We start from the raw sequence: 19,860 nt of genomic DNA on the forward strand, positions 1-19,860 counted from the left end.
AGGCTAATTGCTCATCAAAGGAAAACATTCTCCATTCTGCCACTCTTCTCTGCTCACTGACACTAGAGTGAGAAGGGAATCTAGAGGCACTCATGTTCTAGAGGATCTGCATCTCATCCTAATATGATCTAATTGACACTCATCCCCGGCCCCCCACCTTGCCAACCCTCCAGAGTGGATTAGCTGGTTGCTCCTGTCTTCATATAGCGTAAATGTGTAGACGGTTGTTTTTTCTGTGATGCCACAATAGTAATTTTTCCATTACAGTCAAACTGCAACTTCAAGCAGAAGAGAGAGGGGTTGTGTCCATCAAAGGAGTATGTGCAAATCGCTATCTTGCCATGAAGGAAGATGGAAGATTACTGGCTTCTGTAAGTAATACTCTTTGTAGTTTTTTTTTTTTTTTTCTTTGTTAGCTTTTGTTGCTGTTAATTTACTAGTATTGGTATTCTTTATTAAGGATTTTGCAAGTATTATATAATCTAACCTTCACATTCACCCTATAAAATAGTATTACTCTCTTTATTTCACAGATACAAAAACTGAAGTTCTGAGGGAGTAAGTAACCATGGAAACACAGCTCATAAGAGGTAGAGCCTGGATGGCACTTGAGGCAGTCTTGACTCTAGAGCATGAGCTCTAATTCATTGCATTTTACTGCCTTCTCTGCAAAGCTATTAAGCTATAATTGTTAAAAAAATTCTTATATTGTGCAGTTGTTTGAAGATCAGTGGGATGGATATATGCAATTTTGAGTATCAGTTTTTAAGTTTCTGCTTTCAGATTTCACATACAAAATGTTTGCAGTATAGAATGCTAGGTAAGAAAGTGGGTTCTTCACCTAGATACTGATACCGGCGCTGCCACATATTAGCTGTGTGTTCTTGAGCAAAGTATTCTGAGTTAGTTTCCTTACCTGTAAAATAGACACAATAATGATCCTATCTTAAAGAGTTTTTGTGAGGACTAAATTAGAGAATTTATATCAAATGCCAAAATCCGGGTCATGCATAATAGGTCCTCAAAAGTTTTACCTCCTCTTCCTCTACTCATTTATATATAAGCTCATTCAGGACAAGGACTGTACTTTTTCACTTTTTATCACAGCTAGTCAGGAGTCCTAGCTCCTGGCTAGTACTCTTTTCACTAATGCAGCCTCCCTGTCAACTCCACCATTGTCATCAGAACCAGGATTAGAGGTCTGTTGGGCAGACACAATATGTGGGAAATACTGCAGAGAAATAAAGCAGTATAAAAGATAGATTTGACTTCTGTCTCACTGGGGGAGTAGATGGGACATACACGTAAAGTGTGTGTGTGTGTGTGTGTGTGTGTGTGTGTGTGTGTGTATACACACAGACGATAGCCATGATACCAATACCGGTAGCCAGTTACCATTGCTTATAACTTTCCCCGTATAAGAGACCCAATATTACTGAGCAGTTATGATGTTTTAAGCCATACACCTAGTTTTTGAAATTTTTTCTGAGTGACGACCTTTGGATTTCTGAAGGTACCAAAACAGACTTCTTACAGAGAAAAAGAATATTTCAATCATCTGATTGATCATCTGACAAGGATATATTTATGTTGATATACTTTCAACTTACGTGACTTTTATGGGATAAATAGCAACTCTGGGTGTAATGGTGTGTGGCCCTCTTTGGTAGTTGAATAAACTGTAGAATCCTCTTCAAGAATAGCCAATATTTACTCAGTGTACAGTGTGCCAGATGCTATGCTAGGCATCTGGGTTATAAAATTGAATACCAAATTGTCTGTGCTCTTAATGAATCACAATCTTGGGGGGGGCAGAAGTATAAGTAAGTATTTGTAATAATTGTAAGGGTTTTGATGTGTTCCTTCTATACCTTGTATAAATGCATAGTAATATTGGATAGGAAGTAAGAAGTATTATGACAAAGGAAGTAATAGAGGAAAGGAAGTGATTAAACTTATCTTGGAAGATGACCCATCAATAGGATTTTAGATGATGTAGGAGAAGGAATTTATCAGGCAGTCAGGGAGCAGATGAGTGGAGATGAGGGTATAGATACTTTTAGAACATAGTACGTGAAAGACATGGGTGCAGAAGGCTTAGGAGGTGTTTCTCCAGCATTACAAATAATTCACTACTGCAGGAGTGTAAAGTGCAAAGGAAATGCAAACTGGAAGAGAAAAGGCTGGAGAGGTAGATAGACTACCTGCTGACATGCCTTCTACAGCGTGTGTTACAAGCAGTGGAAAGCCATGAAGAGTTTTAAGAAGAGACACAATCTGTTTTGAATTTGAGAAAGATCACTCTGGCAGCATTACAGAGGACGGATTTGAGGGGGCTGACATGGTGGAGACAAACCAGTTAGAAGGCCTTCGTAATAGTCCAAGCAAGTCATGATGAAAATCTGGCAATGACAGGACAGAGAGGATTGAGCAAAGTACTAGCACTTGAGATTGATTAGATTTAGGAGTGAAGTAGAGGGAAAAGTCCTAGGTTTCTGGTTCGGATGAGAAGGTAGATGAGAAAGGGGAAAGAGGAAAAGAGCAAGTTCTGGGAAAAGGTAATACAGGTTCAAATTTAGACTTACCTAGTTTGAGTTGCCTAAGAGAAATTCAGGTGGGGATGTTCACTACATAGTTGTAATTTGGGTCTGGAACTTGGAAGAGAGGTCTGTGTCCATATATAGATTCGGGTGTCATCAGCATATAGGTAATAGTCAAATTAGGGGAATGGATGCAGTTCCTGGGCAAAAAATATCGTCCCAAAAGATTGACTACTTGGGACTTGTACTGTTGTCTTTTTTTCCTACCAGTCTGTTGTCAACTTAAAGGGTGATGTAATATGTTGGGAATCTACCAAAGGAGCATTTTAAATATTTCCAGGACAGTGAATCAGTAATTTTGGATGACCTTGAGTTTGTAGAGAGGAGAGGTTTATTCCTACTCTTCTCACATCAGGATGTGACAAAACACATGTAGTGTGAATCATGATGGCTTCTGCAAAGGTTTGGTGTTGGTTTGGCTACTGTCAAACAGTGAAGGTGGTGGAGAAAATAAAGGAGATGCATACCTTTGCTTTTGTTATGACTAACTGTGGACAACATTAGTCAAGTGGTTTTAAAGCTCTCACTTTTTCTTAATCTGGTTCAGTGAATGATTTGGAACTGTTATCCTGTAGTTTTCCACTTACTGAGATCAGAAGATCCAGTAACCTAGTAATCATGGTGGCCCTGTAAGATACTCATGGGAGGGGTTATTTATCTCCAGAACATAGGCTGGAATTTATGTTCATCTGTTATGATGAAAAGCTTCATAGTTGTCAAAAGTGATGAAAACAGAAGCTACTCTATTTTAAAGTGCATCTCTGAAACTACTGGGGTCCATAAAAGAGGAGATGAATTTAGAACAAGTCTAGACATGAAAACTGAACTATCTTCTCATTCTTACAGAATTCTCTACAAGTTAGAATTCAGAGAATTCTGACCTCTTCCCTTGGTGAATAGTCATTAAGCTTTCCAAACTGTTGATTCTGTGCCATCAGAAGCAGAAAGTACTCTGAAATAAAGTGTTTTATAGTTTCTTCCTTAGCTCAGCAGGACCTTTCACAAGATTAAGGTATTTTATTTAGTCTTAAATATGTTTCTATCTCTTTGGATATATATTCTTCCTGATACAACAGATTTCCTTCAAGTTGATGCAATAAGAGTTAATTTAGCAATGCTTAGAAATTTTTATCACAAACTATGTAGGGACAAAGTCACAGCTATTACACATAAATGGAAAATTTAGGATTTATCAGTTTCCTTTGAGCAACGGCACCAGCCAAGATTCAGTTGTTGTCACTCCCATCATAGGCTTTATTCTTGCCAAGTTCACGAGTTAATCTCCAGTCTTACCATTCAATGTATGCGGCTTGCTTCTTTGACTCTTCAGCAGCAATCCTATCTCTTCCAAATTAGTCTGGGTGGGCTGCGTCATTTTTCAGATGAGAAGTGCTCCTACCCTCAAATCAAGGAGGTGATGTCGGTCAGTCAGTAAGTGACATATTTCTTTCCAAGTCAGATCCATAGGCAGTGAGATGTCAACAACAGCAACTTTTAGGTAAGAAATTAAAAGTCTTGACCCTCGGCTATTAATATTATCTGTGCCAAACATTTAATGCGTTGAGATGAATCACTGATGGTAAAAGACACCGTCGCTGGGGATGTCAGCAGAGACCTCACTCAGGTGACAATGAGAAGACACAGCTGGCATATAAAAAGCAAAGAGAACAAAAAAACCTAATAGCAACTTTTGGTAGAAGTCCAGTGTGTGACCACTAGCCATCATGGGGATGCAGATGCCTCTTTTAACCTGGAGAACCTGGGGTTTATGAACTTGCATTTGCCACAAGCATAATTCTTTCCACTCTTCTACCTGGCCCCATTTCAGACTGTTGTGTTATGGCACATCCCTGGATTCTTCTACCTTCTCCCCTGTTTATGATTCCTGCAGTGATTTGCAAAACATTCTCATTTCCTCTTAGAAGACTACTCTGGACACATAAAATATTTTGGTGTCTAAGAGTCATGTTGATTGCTACCAGTTGAGAGTATGAAAAAAGACTAAGTTTTTTCCCCCAATACCTTCACATAGTAATGGCATGAATGCTTTCAAGCTAAGGAATCCTCACTGTTTGAAAACATTTCTTAAGGGTCTTTCCCCTGCCCCCTTTTGAAGCTAGAAAATACAAACATTTAAAGAGTAACTATATTTAACTGCCAGAGCCTATATTTAGAGGCTTAACTTGAGTAGTTTTTTAATACATAACAGACTCTTATTCCATTCCATAGAGGATAAATTTTGTTGTCATGAATAACAGAGGTCCAGAACAAATATTAGGATTTATGATTTCTTACGTGTTCACAAAATTGTAGGTTTTAAAAAAATGCATATAGTGAGGTTAACTGTAGTTTTAAATTTAAGTCACCAAACAACATCAATGTTGGCATTGGTAAAGAAAATTTGCCTGGTCTTTATGTGCTAGAAAATTGCATGTTGATTTCTATATAATGCTATAGATCATGATATCCTGAACAAGATATCTCAATATTAGAAATGTACATGTAACTTGTGTGGATCCATAATAGTGAAACATGAAAAAAAATTTATTCTCGGGTGCCTGGGTGGCTCAGTCGTTAAGCGTCTGCCTTCGGCTCAGGTCATGATCCCAGAGTCCTGGGATCGAGTCCCACATTGGGCTCCCTGCTCAGCGGGAAGCCTGCTTCTCCCTCTCCCACTCCCCCTGCTTGTGTTCCTGCTCTCGCTCTCTCTCTCTCTGTCAAATAAATAAATAAAATCTTAAAAAAAAAAAAATTATTCTCTGAGGAGATACACTTAATTACTGTGAAAGTAAAATATATTGAGACCTACATATACAGCAAAGTAAGGAAAATAGATTTTTGAGGGCTCAGTTACTTAGATTGACAATATATACAGATCAGGTTTGTCAGAAAAATATAGTAATTGAAGAGGAATGTATATTATTTTTAAGAGATAAAACACTAGATTAAATTCAAAGTTTACTACCTAATGAGAATTATTTTTAGAAACCAGCCTTATAAAAATTTTATACAACCTGTATGTATATACAAAGGTTAAGATCAAATTTGCTTTTAACTTTTCACAATTTGTGTGTTTTATTTTGTTCTGAAATAATCAACACTGATACTTACATCATGTCTGTTTTTAATTCTCAGAAGTGGTGTAAGCAAAGCATTTTTGGATCCATGTTGAGCAAACTCCGTCATAAGCCAAAACTGAAAAATCAAAGTACTGTAAAAGAATAAACAATCCAAAAAACAGAACATGGGGAAATGGCCATAAAGTTCACATCTAACCTTTAGCAGTGGACCAGATTTGTGCAATCGATGCATAATGGGAAGAGATGACAGTGAGGAGGAGAAATTACCCTGCCTCTTATTTCTTTTCTCATTGTATATCCAGATTTTTGTTAATCTTGATCATCTGGCTGAGGTATTATTTGTCTCTACTATAAAGTTATTCTTTTCCCCCCCTTTCCACCCTGTATTCTTTGGAAGTAAGTCACTATACATAGTCCACATTTAAGGGATAGGGGCTAATGCTCCATCTCCTTGAGGGAGAAATATTTACAAATTTGGAATTCTTTTGCATGAGAAATCTGTCTATTCTCCATTTATTTATTTATTCAATCATTTATATCAATATACATATACTCATGGATATTTATTTTATACTTTGGGTTATAACCCAATACTGTGTTATTTATTTTGTTCAAATTGTTTTTGCTATGGTCATTGGGAGCTTTTCCAGTTGGCTCCTGTATTCTTTGACACACCCCCATCAATGTTGGAAGATTTTGAGCACTTCCTAATGGCCCATAAGATGCTCCAGGTTCATCTTCTATATTCTCTACTATAGTCTAGGAGGAGCCATTTCTCTAAGGAGCCCTCATTGCTTTTATGGGAAATGGTATTATAGACCAAGATCTGGATGTTAGGTTTGCTTTTTGCTGATGAAGTGTGTTTGCTTCTAGGTCCTCTCACCTGACAGAGCAAGAAATACAGGCATACACTACCCTGGGTATATATACATCTATGATTATTTCTTTATCTGTATATTAAGCCAAACATGAGTACTTACCAATGTCTCCAACCCTAATCTGCCAGTATCATATGAATCATTTTAGCCTTCCCGTCTTGTCTGTAACCTCCCACTCCAACAGTGAGAAACCTGGTTCCCACCATCTCCTATGATCAGTTTTTTAATATGTTTAAGTATCACTTTACTTTCTTTTTGGAAATTTCAAAGTAAATATCTAGACAAAAACCCATTTAAAATGTTAATTATGCTTTTCCAAACTCTACTTGATTCTTTCCTCTTCAGATACCCCTACAAGGGGTCAAACTCCCAGAATCATCTTTAATATCATTAGCACATTGTTATCACTGTGAACAAATGTTTTAGGACCATGAGCTTAGCTGGTTCATGTGGACAGCCTTCAGAGAGGTCTTGTGGTGTGCACTACCACTAACACCTGACAGGTTTATATTACTCTCATACATGTACATCTACATTCCCTTTTTAGGTTCCATACCTTTTAGAATTGAGAATAGCTCATTGGAATTATTGTAACTTAACACATTTTCTAACATTCCAAATAAATGAGAACTTTTCAACTGCCAATTCTGTGGCTGTTAGCATTAGGAAGGGGGGGGGAGGTTAAATGACGTGTCTGTTGTATAGTATGTGGTCAATACACATTATCTTCGTTAGAATGTCTAATATTCATTTCAAACTCACCATGTCCAAAACTGACTTCCTCATCTTTCCCCGTAAAACCTGTTCCCATTCATAGCCTTCCCTATCTTATTTGATGGCAAGTCCACATTCTAGAACATAAACCTCAGTGTCATCCTTGATTCCTCTATTTCTCTCGTACTGCACGTCCAATCTGTCAGGAAACCCTGTTGATTCTACTGTCAAAATATATCCAGATGCAGACAGCTTTTTACCATCTCTGCAGCCATCCCTGTAGTCCAAGTCTCCACTGTCTCTGCCTAGGTTACTGAGCAAGCCTCTAACAGTGTCTCTGTATCTGCTTTTGGCCCAGCGTAGTTTTGGCAGCCAAAGTCATGCTGGAAAAATATGTCAGATCATTCCACTTTTCTGCTTAAAATCCTACCATGGCTTTCTATTTTCTCAGCGTAGGAGCTAAATATTTACAATACCTACAAATCTCCTATCCCAATACCTTTCTGACCTCATTTCCAATTACTCTTCCCTTCAAACCCTCTGCTTCGTACACACTACCCTTCACACATTCTAGGCCTGGTCCTACTATAAGGGCTTTTGCATTGGCTAGTCCCTCTCTTCTCTGATAGCTGGATAGTTAACTCCTTCAAGTATTTGCTCAAATGTCAGTTTCTCAATGGAGCTTACTGTGACTATGCTATTTAAATTGCAACCTATTCTCTACCCCCACCACTCCTAATCCCTCTTATCCTACTCAGCTTTACCTTTTTCTATAGGATTTATCATATTGTAACATATAACTTATTTAGTTATGCTTATTGCTTATTGTGTGTCTCCCCAGCTGGAATTTGAATGGCACAAAGTTCACTGATGTATCCCAGTGCCTGGAAGACAAGCTATACATTAAATGAATGAATACATCACTTGAACTGTGTGGTTTATATATCCCCAAATTACTCTTAAATTTTATTTATTTTTTTATTTTACTTATTTATTTGACAGAGAGAATGAGGCAGTGAGAGAGGGAACACAAGCAGGGAGAGTGGGAGGGGAAGAAGCAGGCTCCCCGCTGAGCCAGGAGCCCGATGTGGGGCTCTATCCCAGGACCCTGGGATCATGACCTGAGCTGAAGGCAGACGCCAACTGAGCCACCCAGGCGCCCCTTACTCTTAAATTTTAAAAAAGGAAAATTTAATTTTATGAAAAGGTATCAGACTAGATACATGGGCAGAGAGTATCCACAATCTGAAGTAAGTTACTAATAGCATGGAGTTTTAGATAATGTGTATAGGATAATTATGTCACAGGATTGTTGTGATATTTAAATGATATGCATGAAAGAGGTCAAAAGCCATGATTAAGGAATTTCCCATCTCATTGGCCTATATAAAATAAGGCCTCAAAGGCAGGGTACAAGTGTTAATAGCCCTTAGAAACTACTTATCCACTTCCTCTGTGATGTCATTCCTCTGAAGACCCCCTTTTCTTATAAGTTTGAAAAGGTGAGCAGTTAAACATTGAGAATAGGGAAAAAGCTCTGTAAATGTTTATAAAGATAAGCAAAAATTATATTGCATTCATTTTTAACATGAACATTGAGATCATAGTCATTGATAATGACTTGTAAACTTAGGATGGAGAGGCTTGAAAATCATACTTATATTGGGCTGTTAAATGCCTGCTTTACTTGAGAGCTGAATTTTGGCCCTACCACCCATTTGGAAAAATGTAGTTTGTTTTCAAGTGTGTAATAGTTTAGTAAATTTACGTATCTGAACATTCAGCACAGATGCAAGTTTTCCTTCTCTCCCCTTTGTTTTTGTAAAGGTACAAGTAAATTCTATAAAAAAAAAAAAAAAAGTGGGTTTATGATGTATTATCTACTTAATCACTGGTACTATTACTTTTCTCTGAAATACTAGGAACTGGCTGAGAAGGCAGATATTGTTGGCATGGTATGTATCTCAATAGGCCAGGCATTGTAGGGAATGCCAGCTTAGCAATGTGGGGCACCCAACACTCAAAAATCAATGTCCAGAATGATGACTGAATGATGTGGCTTAGGTCTCCCTCTGGGGAATTAGCCTGTGAAGCTCAATGATGACGATTCATGTTACCTTTATGATCACTATGATTTTTTTCACTCTTTACTTGTACCTGCTTCTTCTACTCCTGATCTTAAACCTGGAATAGGGAAAGAGGAAAATTTTTATCAGGGGCGCTGAAAAGTGACAAAATAAAGTAACACAGGATGACTTCAGTTAATACGAAAAGCACAATAAATTTCACCAAAGGTAAAGTGAAAGTATTGTCTACGGAATAGCCACATTTTTCTAGGTATAAGTGTTTCACTGTTACCACACTTTTATCTTTACATGTATCACATAGCTGGGTCCTTGTGCGATGTATACTTCTTTGTAATGCTGTCATTTATGTGCATCAGAAGGACTTAAGTTGCTTTGTTAGTAATTTCTTGCAAAAAATGGGCAAATTAGATAAGTTTGTATTTCCATTTTAAAAAGTTAACAGTGATCAAAACGTTAAAGCCAAGTAAATATCCGGTAAAATTCTTATCCCTAGTAGCAGATTGCAAGATCTAATACCACACCCTTACTTTACATGACTGAGATGCCTGTTACTCATATTTAGATCATTTTCATTTTGGTTATTATGCCAGCTCTTTTCACTGTTCTGTTTATTGATTTATGTTTTTCTCACAGTTTGTGCCACTGTTCAGTTTATCTTAGAACTAAAGAATCTGGGAAAAGATTCAAGTCTTTTGAATGTGTGTTCTTAAACCTGAAGTTTCCTAAATTTGAGTATATAGAAATAAGCTGGAATCCGGTATACTCATTAATACAAAATTATAGGCTTATGTCATATATCCATGTTTACATGTTGTATTTATATGCAGAGATACAAATATGTATAAATTTATATGGTTTTCTATATGAGTTTATAATTCTTTCTTCCTATCTAATTGTAATATAAAAAATAATTTTTCCTTTCTTCCCTTAAAGTAAATCATTTGTTGACACCCCCCACCCAACATACACCCCAAAGGTCAGTAACTATCATCAGTCTATCCTGTGAAGTTGATTTTTGAACATTTATGTGAAATAATGTAGCAGCCTCTTAGACTCCATTACTTGGAATAGTATTTCCAGGTCTAAGTATTTGTGAATTTAGCTATCCCCCACCCCCCATAAAAAGTTGAACTGAAATAAAAAGGGAGAACAGTTTCCTTTCCCACAAGAAAGACACTGCCAGAAATCAATATGGTCTACGTTACTTATTTTTCATTATCTATTAGTGTTTTGAGAATACTAATCATATAATGTTCCAGTACAATTTTTGGGCATTATATACATTAGCTATTTTCTGTACAATAAACTATTGTTTTTATGCCTTAGAGATGGTAAACACGAGGGAAAAAAATTGCTATAATTTAAGGAATTGGTTCTGTTTCTGTAAGTAAAGTATTAACAAAACCCTTCTTCTTTAGGAAGGTTACCTCTGGGTTACCCTTCCATCAGTTTCATGGAACCCTGATAAAAGTGATCCCTGATTGGTAACCTGCCTCTGGACTGGGGAGGAATATGGATGCACCATAAGTACCTAGCTGGAAGCCACAGCTCTGGGTTTCACTAAGTGTACTGTGCCCTTTGTTACTGGATGTATCCCCCTTTGTGAAAGCTGTGTTCATGGGATGTTTCAAGTCCGAGGCAGTGTGGTTCCCAGCGCATCTGTGTGCTCTTGCTGCCTAACACCTGGTCTGTCCCCTGTGGGGGCTGGAGAATGGTCCTTGGATTCTTCCTCTGAAGAGATGCGCTTGAAAGCTCTCCTGCTGACTTGCTGTGTTCCTTCCCGCATCCCTCTGCAGAGCTAAACTCTGTCAGACTTTTGGTCTGTTGATCTTGCAAACTAGTTTGACTCTCCTGCTGAAGCCAAGAGCACTGCTGCTGGTTGAGCAGAACGGGCAGTGTAGTGTCATAAGTATTTCATATGAAAATATAAAAGTAACTATGAATTCTTCCTTTATTTTTCAGAAATGTGTTACCGACGAGTGTTTCTTTTTTGAACGATTGGAATCTAATAACTACAATACTTACCGGTCAAGGAAATACTCCAGTTGGTATGTGGCACTGAAACGAACTGGGCAGTATAAACTTGGACCCAAAACAGGACCTGGGCAGAAAGCTATACTTTTTCTTCCTATGTCTGCTAAGAGCTGATCTTAACGGCAGCATCTGATCTCATTTCACATGAAAGACGACGTATATTTTTGAAATTTGTTAATGAAAGAAAAGAAAAAAATGTGTACAGCTATCTGCTCAGTTGGGATGAATGGTCAGATAACCTTTTTTCTAATAGTAAATATTTAACCATTGCCTTACTAAAGAAAAGCAACAAAAATTCCTGGAAAATGTATAGACTTCCACCTTTTGTATTGCATTTGCCTTTATCCAGTGAAGCTTACATAGAGCTACAATCTTTTTCATACATTTGCTTCATTTGAAAAGAGGCTTATAAATTTGCAAGTTTTCATCAAACAAGTTTTCTTCATGAAAATTATACACACTAGAAAATTAAAGTCAGATATTTAGTTAACACCAAATGTCCACTACTTTTTATAATATGGCACACATTATTCTGCATGTACAATTTACTTAAAATTTTTTAAAACATGCAAATAAGGATTTAATCCATTCCTGTCATAGTTCTGTAATTGTCTGGCAGTTCCTTGTGATAGAGTTTATAGAACAAGCCTGTGTAAACTGCCGGAAGTTCTTCCACGGTGAAATCAATCTTGTCAAACCCTTCTCTGTACCCATACAGCAGCAGCCTAGCAACTCTGCTGGTGATGGGAGTTGTATTTTCAGTCTTGACCAGGTCATTGAGATCCATCCATTCACACCTTAAGCATTCATGCTGGCAAAAATTTATGGTAAATGAATGTGGCTTTAAGCGACAGATGATATACATATCTGATTTCCCAAAAGCTCCGGGATTGGTGTGCTGTTGCCGAATGCTCAGGAGGGACCTGAATTCTGATTTTATACCAGTCTCTTCAAAAACTTCTCGAACTGCTGTGTCTCCTACATAAAAGAAAGATGTACAAATCAGTAAGGATCACATTTTTAGAATTTTAATCATCAAAGATTTTCAGATAGAGTAGCATTATCTAAAGGTTGAAAAGCAAAAAACTTCATCCTAGGAAAGTATGCAACATAAACTCTGCCATCTGGACATCCTGGAACACCAGACTATTTTCTTACCACTGTACATCTTAGAAGCTTTTGAAATATTGAATATTTCTTTGGCTGCTATTTGTAGGCTTACCCGTCTGTATATTTTGGGGGTCACATTTTTAACCTCTTCTGACTCTTATTTCCCAAAAATTGAAAACATAGGTCCCTGCAGTTAATATTCCTACGTATTTCTTCATTATTATCCTGTTTGTGATCATCCATCAAATCTGCCTAAACTTCTATGTATCAGTATTGAGAAAAAGTGATTCATTCTTCCTTACAAAAGTCTGTAGAGCTGCAGAATGTATTGAGCTGTGAACGGTTCAAAGCTTTCCCGGTGATCTTGGGTGGGGCTGTCAAGCCTCTGACATCCTAGAGCAGTTTCATTTATAACCATTTTGTTATGCTCCTGTCAGTGGAATCCCAGTATGGTAGTTTTTGGCATTTCTTTTGTTTCTTGAGATTCTAAAGAACTATTTTATCAGAAGTATTAAAAAAAAAAAAACAAAACTTGCAGTTTACAGAATTTTATAATACAAGGGTTTCACATTTTATAAGGTTGATTTTTTTTCAATATTATGCAAATTTCTGGAGCAAGATTTTGACTGCCATTAACGTTTTTGCAGTTGCTTTTTCTAAATCTCCAGAAGAACCCGCTAAATGGACTTTCTCTAATTTTGTGATGCTCTGTCACTGTCTCCCAAAGTGTTCATGAGAAAAACCCTTTAAAAAGCTGCCTTCTTTGCTCAGTTTGCTGGAAGCTTCCCAATTTCACAGTTGCCACAGGCATTGATTTTTGTTCAAAGACCTCTATTCAATGCTTCTATTTCCTTGTTTGTCAAATAGAAAATTATATTTGCCTTCTCAGTAGTCCTACTGGTGAAGAATAGGCAAGGAGGGGAAGTCAAGGAAAAAAAAAATCTCAATTTCCACATATTCTGACTATAGACGGTCTTAATTACCTACATATGCTTGTGGGTCCTCCCCCCCCCCCCCCCCCGCCAAGAAACAGCTCTGGAAATATGCACAGGAAAAGCAAAGTGTTCTAAACTATAAGACATTTGTCTGCCATTTTGAATTACATGCTGACTTCCCCTTCCCTTGAGATTTGCCATAGATTAAACATGGTTAGAACTTACTGTTTTAAACTAAAAACATAAAAGAATTTGTGAGTAAAAGGAAAATCTTTCTTAATAAAAAAAAAAACAAACTTTCAGCTTGGAATACGTTATTTAATTTGTTACAGATTTGGCATTAGTCTTAAATTTTAGACATCATTTGCTGATTTCACTTAACTATTGTTTAAATGTTTGTTTATTTTTATTCTTTCAACGCTTTGAAAAATAACCATGGGGTTCTGTTAAACTCTTAGTGCCACTAATCCAGAGTTTGGCATTTCATTCGGAGTCTAGCCTTTTTATGTATCATGGAGGCACAGGACAGACTAGTGAGTTGATCTACCCTACTCAGCAGTCCACCTGAGCAGTTGATTGGAAATCAGCACTGCCTGGTAGTTTGATCAGTTTAACTTGAATCAGCATATCATTGACTAGACTAAAAATCGAATGGGTAAATAAGTGGTTTTGCATCCAGGGTATGAATGATTCCTTCCACCTCAAGATGGAAAATCTTTACCCCAAGGCTTTTTCGCCAAGAATTAAAAAAAATTTTTTTTATGCAGATAAACTGCTTTATTCTGTTGTACCTTTATTTTAATGTACTGTAAGCTGAACTGAAATAACATTTACTGTTTTATATGCTTAAAGAACATAGGAAAAAACCAAGAGGGTTTTGTTTTTATTTTTGCTGATTGAGAGAGATGTTTAAATATGTCAGTGTTTTGTTTAGTTACAGGACAGTGAAATGGAGTTTATTTTGTTATTTCTATTTTGTAATATTTAACAATAGGATTAGGTTGAAATAAAATAGGAAAGATTGTGCAGAAGGTGGGTTTTCCTGGCGTCTCCCTCTGATTCTGGTGCACTGATGAGCTCTGAGCAGACCCCACTGCTTTATGGTCCTTTGTCCATGCAGGAGATTCTCTTCCTGTCAATGGTAATGAAATTTTTTAGGAAGGCAATTTCTCCGTTTTTAACCTTGTAGATACTTTAGTACTATTAGGGTATTATATTAAAGCCCGAAGATTGCATTCTACTTTGTATATGCCCCCCCCCCCTTAATTTTTTTAAGCACTATGGACAATAGTGCTTCATTTACCTAGTATTATCAAAGAATGAAGGATTCCAAACAAATGTGTTTTTCAGTTAACTAGTGTTTACTACTTAAAAGCTGATATGAATGTGTGCACATTTGTGATGGCTATATTCCTGAAGTGTATTACATACTTTCCTAAATACAGAGCTTAAAGAAAATAATTTTGATAATTATTGGGTAACAGACTTCATCGTTAAGAATAATCTATTGTGTTATAAGACAGAAATGCTCTAATATAGACAGACATAGTCTTTCAGAACTCTCTTGTCAGTTATCACTTGTAGCTGCTTTCAGGCTTCTATCAGTTCTAAGGCAAAGCTTTAATGAATAATACTCCTAAGCAGTACGATGAATGCCAGTTGCTGCTTTCCTTGTAACTCCTCATGGCTGAACAGGGGGGATTGTTGTGCCAACCACAAACACTGAATTCAGAATTCACTCCTTTTTTTTTGTTTTTTGTTTTTTTTTTAATCTGGACTTGAAGAGTTCTGGAGTACACTTAAACCTGAAACTATGAACACTTGGCTTGGAAATGTGCTTCTTCATTTGCATTAAAATATAAGTATATTGAAAATTCACAAGATCTGTTAAAAACTCAAAAGGAAAAAGTCAATTCATTTGAGAAGGCAAGATGCAGAAGAGGAAGCTAAACATACCTCCTGTAGCTTGATTTTTGCCCCATATGGATTGGGTAAGGGTGTAAGGCATAAATTTAACTAGCTCACACACACTCTCATATATCACATAAGGATAGTGTGAGATTAATTAGGTGTTCCAAAATAAATGGCCCTCTCTTTCAGCACTTGTACCACCACAAAATCTTTTATTTCAACAGACGACCCAAGCAATGGACTCTAGGCAGAAGATCCGTAAGTACCTAAAAGCCACAATTTGCTACGGATATATCTCAGTGTAGAAAATTTACTTATGGCTTGTTAGGAGTTGACTATGTACTGTGTATAGGGCATTTTAATCTGTGTAACATTTAAAAAATCAAGTTTCAAGTATATATACATTTTTAAATAAAATATTTAAAGATAACTTAGGAAGTTGCCTTTATATATAAATGTTGGCTAAATAGGGGACATGCATATGGAGGAGAAAATCATGGAGAAATAATACTGATAGCAAATGAGGCATCTATTGATTTATTATGATGCAGACTGCATTTGACCCAGCCAAGGGTCAGGAATAGGTAGGAAAACTACGTTTTTATTCTTTCTTCTATTTACTGTAAATTCAGTAACATGGAGAGTTCTTAGCTTATTTCACATTTCCCTGTTTGAAATATTGAGCTCAGGAAGTTGCTTTAGGGAACTCTCACTTGAGACTTTCTTGTATGAGACATTTTACTATGTTTTGGCTTCCTGGCTATTTAAAATAAATAGTAGATAAAATTTCATAGAGGAGCATTAAGTCACTACTGCTCTGTAACTGACTTTATGAATACTTATTTTGAGGTTCATTTAAAAGTTACTATTCATCCTTGTGTGGTGAAATGGTCAAGAATTTGTGTTTTCTTATAGTTTAATTCCAGAAACAGTATTAGTCATATCCAAAATAACCCTTCATGCTAAACTTTACTAATGTATATGCAAAGCTTTTTATTTTCAAACAAATTCATCTAGAAGCAACCCTAAACAGAATAGGTGGCACGCTCCTAGTGGTATTTTTTATATTAGTGGGATAAATTGTAGTATTATAAGTTTTACTGCTAATTTGATATTAGCCCTGAAGTAACCTCTCTGAAATTTCTCACTTGGTAATTTAAAATCTTATTTTCAGCTATAGAACAAAAAAAGTAAACACAAATTTCCTGAACATTTTCAAGCCAATTAAAAATATGGAAGGTGTCCACACCGATATCTTCTCCAGGCTCTGACAGGCCCCCTGGAAACTTCCACATATTCTTCAACTGCAAGATAAAGTCAGAAAATAAAGTTAACAGAGCTTCATTCACTAACACATACACAGAGACTCCACAAAATCCCCCCATAATTGGTCAAGGGGTTGAGAATTTATCTTTTGGTAATGGCATGCAAATTTCCTTCCCCTTTCTTCTTGGCGGAAACTGGTTACTTATGAAATCTTTTCCTACCTTTTTCTTCAGGAAAAAGAAATGGTTTTGTTTGGTTAATGTGATAAGTTCTGTATGAATGAAGCAAGTGGAGGGAAACATCTACTGAATTTATGTAATTTTAAAAATTTTGCTGCTAGTTAACTATTAACAAATAGAGGAATCTTACAGATGCTGCTATAAATAAGTAGAAAGTACAGTATAAATTTAATAACTAAAGTATGCTATTTTTAATTTTCACATTTATTTTCTGTATTGTGTCTAATCAGATTTCTCTTGTTCTGTGTGTTAATGATTTTATGTACAAATGTAATTGCTTTTCATGGGTAGTATGAATAAATTTGATTAGTTTAAGTTTGCATTGTTTTGTGTGTGTGTGTGTGTGTGTGTGTGTGTGTGTGTATCATTTCATTTTTTGGTCCGGGGGGGCAGGTGGGAAGATATGATCGTAGAATGAGAGCACATATGGAAAAAAATTATAAATATGAAATGGCATGGGACAATATTCTGATGGCTGACATGATTATTTTTTCCTGTTACAATTTTGTTATATATATCTATTAACATGGTAAAAACTGTAAAATGAAAAATTATGATGTACTCATGCTACAGCTTGGAGCCAGTACACTTTATACTTCATTCATAAAACAAGTTTATGGACCTTTTACTGGTGTGCTTTTTGACCCACTCATTTCCTGGATGAGTGCTTCATAAAGAATGTCATTTCCCAACTGTGCTAAGTTGGAGACCAATGGCATGATTCCCAGTTTCCACAGACTGTTGATTATGTGGGTATAGAATTCAGGCTTTCCACCCTTCCCTGTCTGGCTCAGACTTGAGATTAATTTATAAAGCATATTTTATTAATGCAGAAATATATCTTCTTTAAGTATATCTCTACATTAATATACTGTTTGGGATTCTGTTTTGAAATTGTTCCAGAAGTTGTTTCTATAGTTGTTTCTTGATACAATGTTAGATTTACCACCATAAATTCTATTTCTAACAAAAATGTTATAATGGGCAGGAAATGCTTCCCCAAAACAACTTTTAAAATCTTTACCTAGACTTGGCTATAAATAGAGATTGCTGATTAAACTATGAACTTATTAGAAGGGGGAAAATGCTAGATGTAAGGATTGAAAACAGCTTACAAAAATTTGATTTTGATTATTTCATAAAACATAGGTATGGAAAGATTAACTATATATTTTTGTGGTACTTTGTGGTATTTTCTGGCACCACTTAGGTTTAAAGAGCTTATTTGAAAAAAGCTTTCTCCTCCCTTCCAGAAAGCTTGAGCCTGCAGTTAGTTCAAAGTGGTCGGTAGAAAGGCTTAAGTTAAGTGGTTTGAAAAACCTGGTTAATGTTGCAGATAGATATGATCAGTGGAGGGTTGAGTATATCTTCTCACCTTTTTTAGTATTTATTAAAATATACTCCCACTTAGGTCTTTTTTTTGTTAAAGATTTATTTATTTGAGAGGGCAAGAGTCTGTGCATGTGGGGCAGGGGTGAGGGGTGGCAGGAGAGGGGCAGGGACAGGGAAAGAAGCAGACACCTCTGAGCATAGAGCCTGACCCAGGGCCTAATCTCACAACCCTGAGACAATAACCTGAGCCAAAATCAAGATTTGGACGCTTAACCGACTGAGCCACCCAGGCACCCCTTCCCATTTAGGTCTTTAATCCATTTTGAGTTTTTGTATATGGTGTTAAAAAGTGGTCCAATTTTATTCTTTTACATGTAGTTCTACAGTTTTCCCAGCACCATTTATTGAGGAGACTGTCTTTACCCATTGTATATTCTTGCCTCCTTTGTCATAAATTAAACGATCATATAATTTTGGGTTAATTAAAAAAACACTCCCATTAACTGGGCTTAGCAATGTAAATAATAATAACAGCAACGTTAGGGAAGATGGTGGAGTAGGAGGACCCTAAGCTCACCTCATTCCATCATCCACCTAGATAACACAAGGAGAAGTACCCAGCAGTTCAATGCTACCACACCTCTGGCAAATGCCTGATTCTGACTCAACTCAAGCCCAAGGTGGCCCCAGACTGGCACAACAACAACATAGGGACCAAACCCTGTCCACAATGGGAGGAGAGAGCCATGACTGGACTAATGCAAAGGCAGCTCAGTTACAACAGCAGGGCATATGCAATACATGTAAGAGACACCCTGAAGTTCTGGTGAACAGGGCACTCCAAGACCTCTTCTTTATAAGGCCACTACTTTCAAGAGCAGGAGACGTAGCTGACTTTCCAAACACTCAGACACAGGGAGTCAGACAAAATGAGGAGACAGAGGAATATGTTCCAAATGAAAGAACAGTTCAAAATCACAGCAAGAAATTAAATTAAACAGAGGTAAGAAATATGCATGATAGAGAATTTAAAGTAACGGTCATAAAGATCCTCACTGGACTTGAGAAAAGAATGGAGGACCTCAATGGGACACTCAAGAGATAGAAAACGTATGAAAGAACCAATCAGAGAAGAACACAATAACTGAAATTAAAAATACACTAGAAGGAATAACTAGTAGACTAGAGGAAGCAGAAGAATGGATAAGCAACCTGGAGGACAGTAATGGAAAGCAGTCAAGCTGAATAGGAGAGAGAAAAAGTAGTAACAGTAAATGAAAACAGGGAACTTAGTGATACCATCAAGCATATAAGCATTCACATAGAAGTCCCAGAAGAAGAGAGAACCGGGGGCAGAGAATTTATTTGAAGAAATAATAGCTGAAAACTTCCTGAATCTGGGGAAGGTAACAAAAATCCAGATCCAGGAGGCACAGAGAACTTCTAACAAAAGCAATCTAAGGAGGTCCACACCAAGACACACAGTAATTAAAATGGCAAAAGTAGTGATAGAGAATTTTACAAGAAAAAAGAGAAAACAATAACATACAAGGGAAACCTCACAAGGCTATCATCTGTTGGAGAAATCTTGACATTGAACGCCCAGCCTACACTAACCTAAACAGGCTGATAGGTCAAATTGTTTTCTCCATCACTGCTTCCCTCAGATTTGAT

At 36.8% G+C, this 19,860-nt stretch overlaps 2 protein-coding genes across 2 annotated transcripts in view; one reads left to right on the forward strand and one right to left on the reverse strand.

The window, feature by feature from the left end:
• The window catches only part of FGF2 (fibroblast growth factor 2), a 63,880-nt gene extending 52,291 nt beyond the window's left edge, over positions 1 to 11,589 (forward strand). The window contains 2 exon segments of the mRNA XM_032412784.1: positions 268 to 371; positions 11,322 to 11,589. Of these exon segments, the coding sequence (XP_032268675.1) occupies positions 268 to 371; positions 11,322 to 11,507 (290 nt within the window). The 3' untranslated portion in view covers positions 11,508 to 11,589.
• A 369-nt stretch (positions 11,590 to 11,958) lies between these two features.
• Positions 11,959 to 19,860, reverse strand: part of NUDT6 (nudix hydrolase 6) — a 31,225-nt gene continuing 23,323 nt past the window's right edge. The window contains exons 4-5 of the mRNA XM_032412785.1: positions 16,599 to 16,653; positions 11,959 to 12,371 (exon numbers count right to left, since the gene is read on the reverse strand). Coding sequence (XP_032268676.1) covers positions 11,974 to 12,371; positions 16,599 to 16,653 — 453 coding nt within the window. The 3' untranslated portion in view covers positions 11,959 to 11,973. The remainder of the gene's footprint in view (positions 12,372 to 16,598; positions 16,654 to 19,860) is intronic.

Source organism: Phoca vitulina, unplaced genomic scaffold (genome assembly GCF_004348235.1).
Source record: "Phoca vitulina isolate PV1807 unplaced genomic scaffold, GSC_HSeal_1.0 scaffold14, whole genome shotgun sequence".
Classification (NCBI taxonomy): domain Eukaryota; kingdom Metazoa; phylum Chordata; class Mammalia; order Carnivora; family Phocidae; genus Phoca; species Phoca vitulina.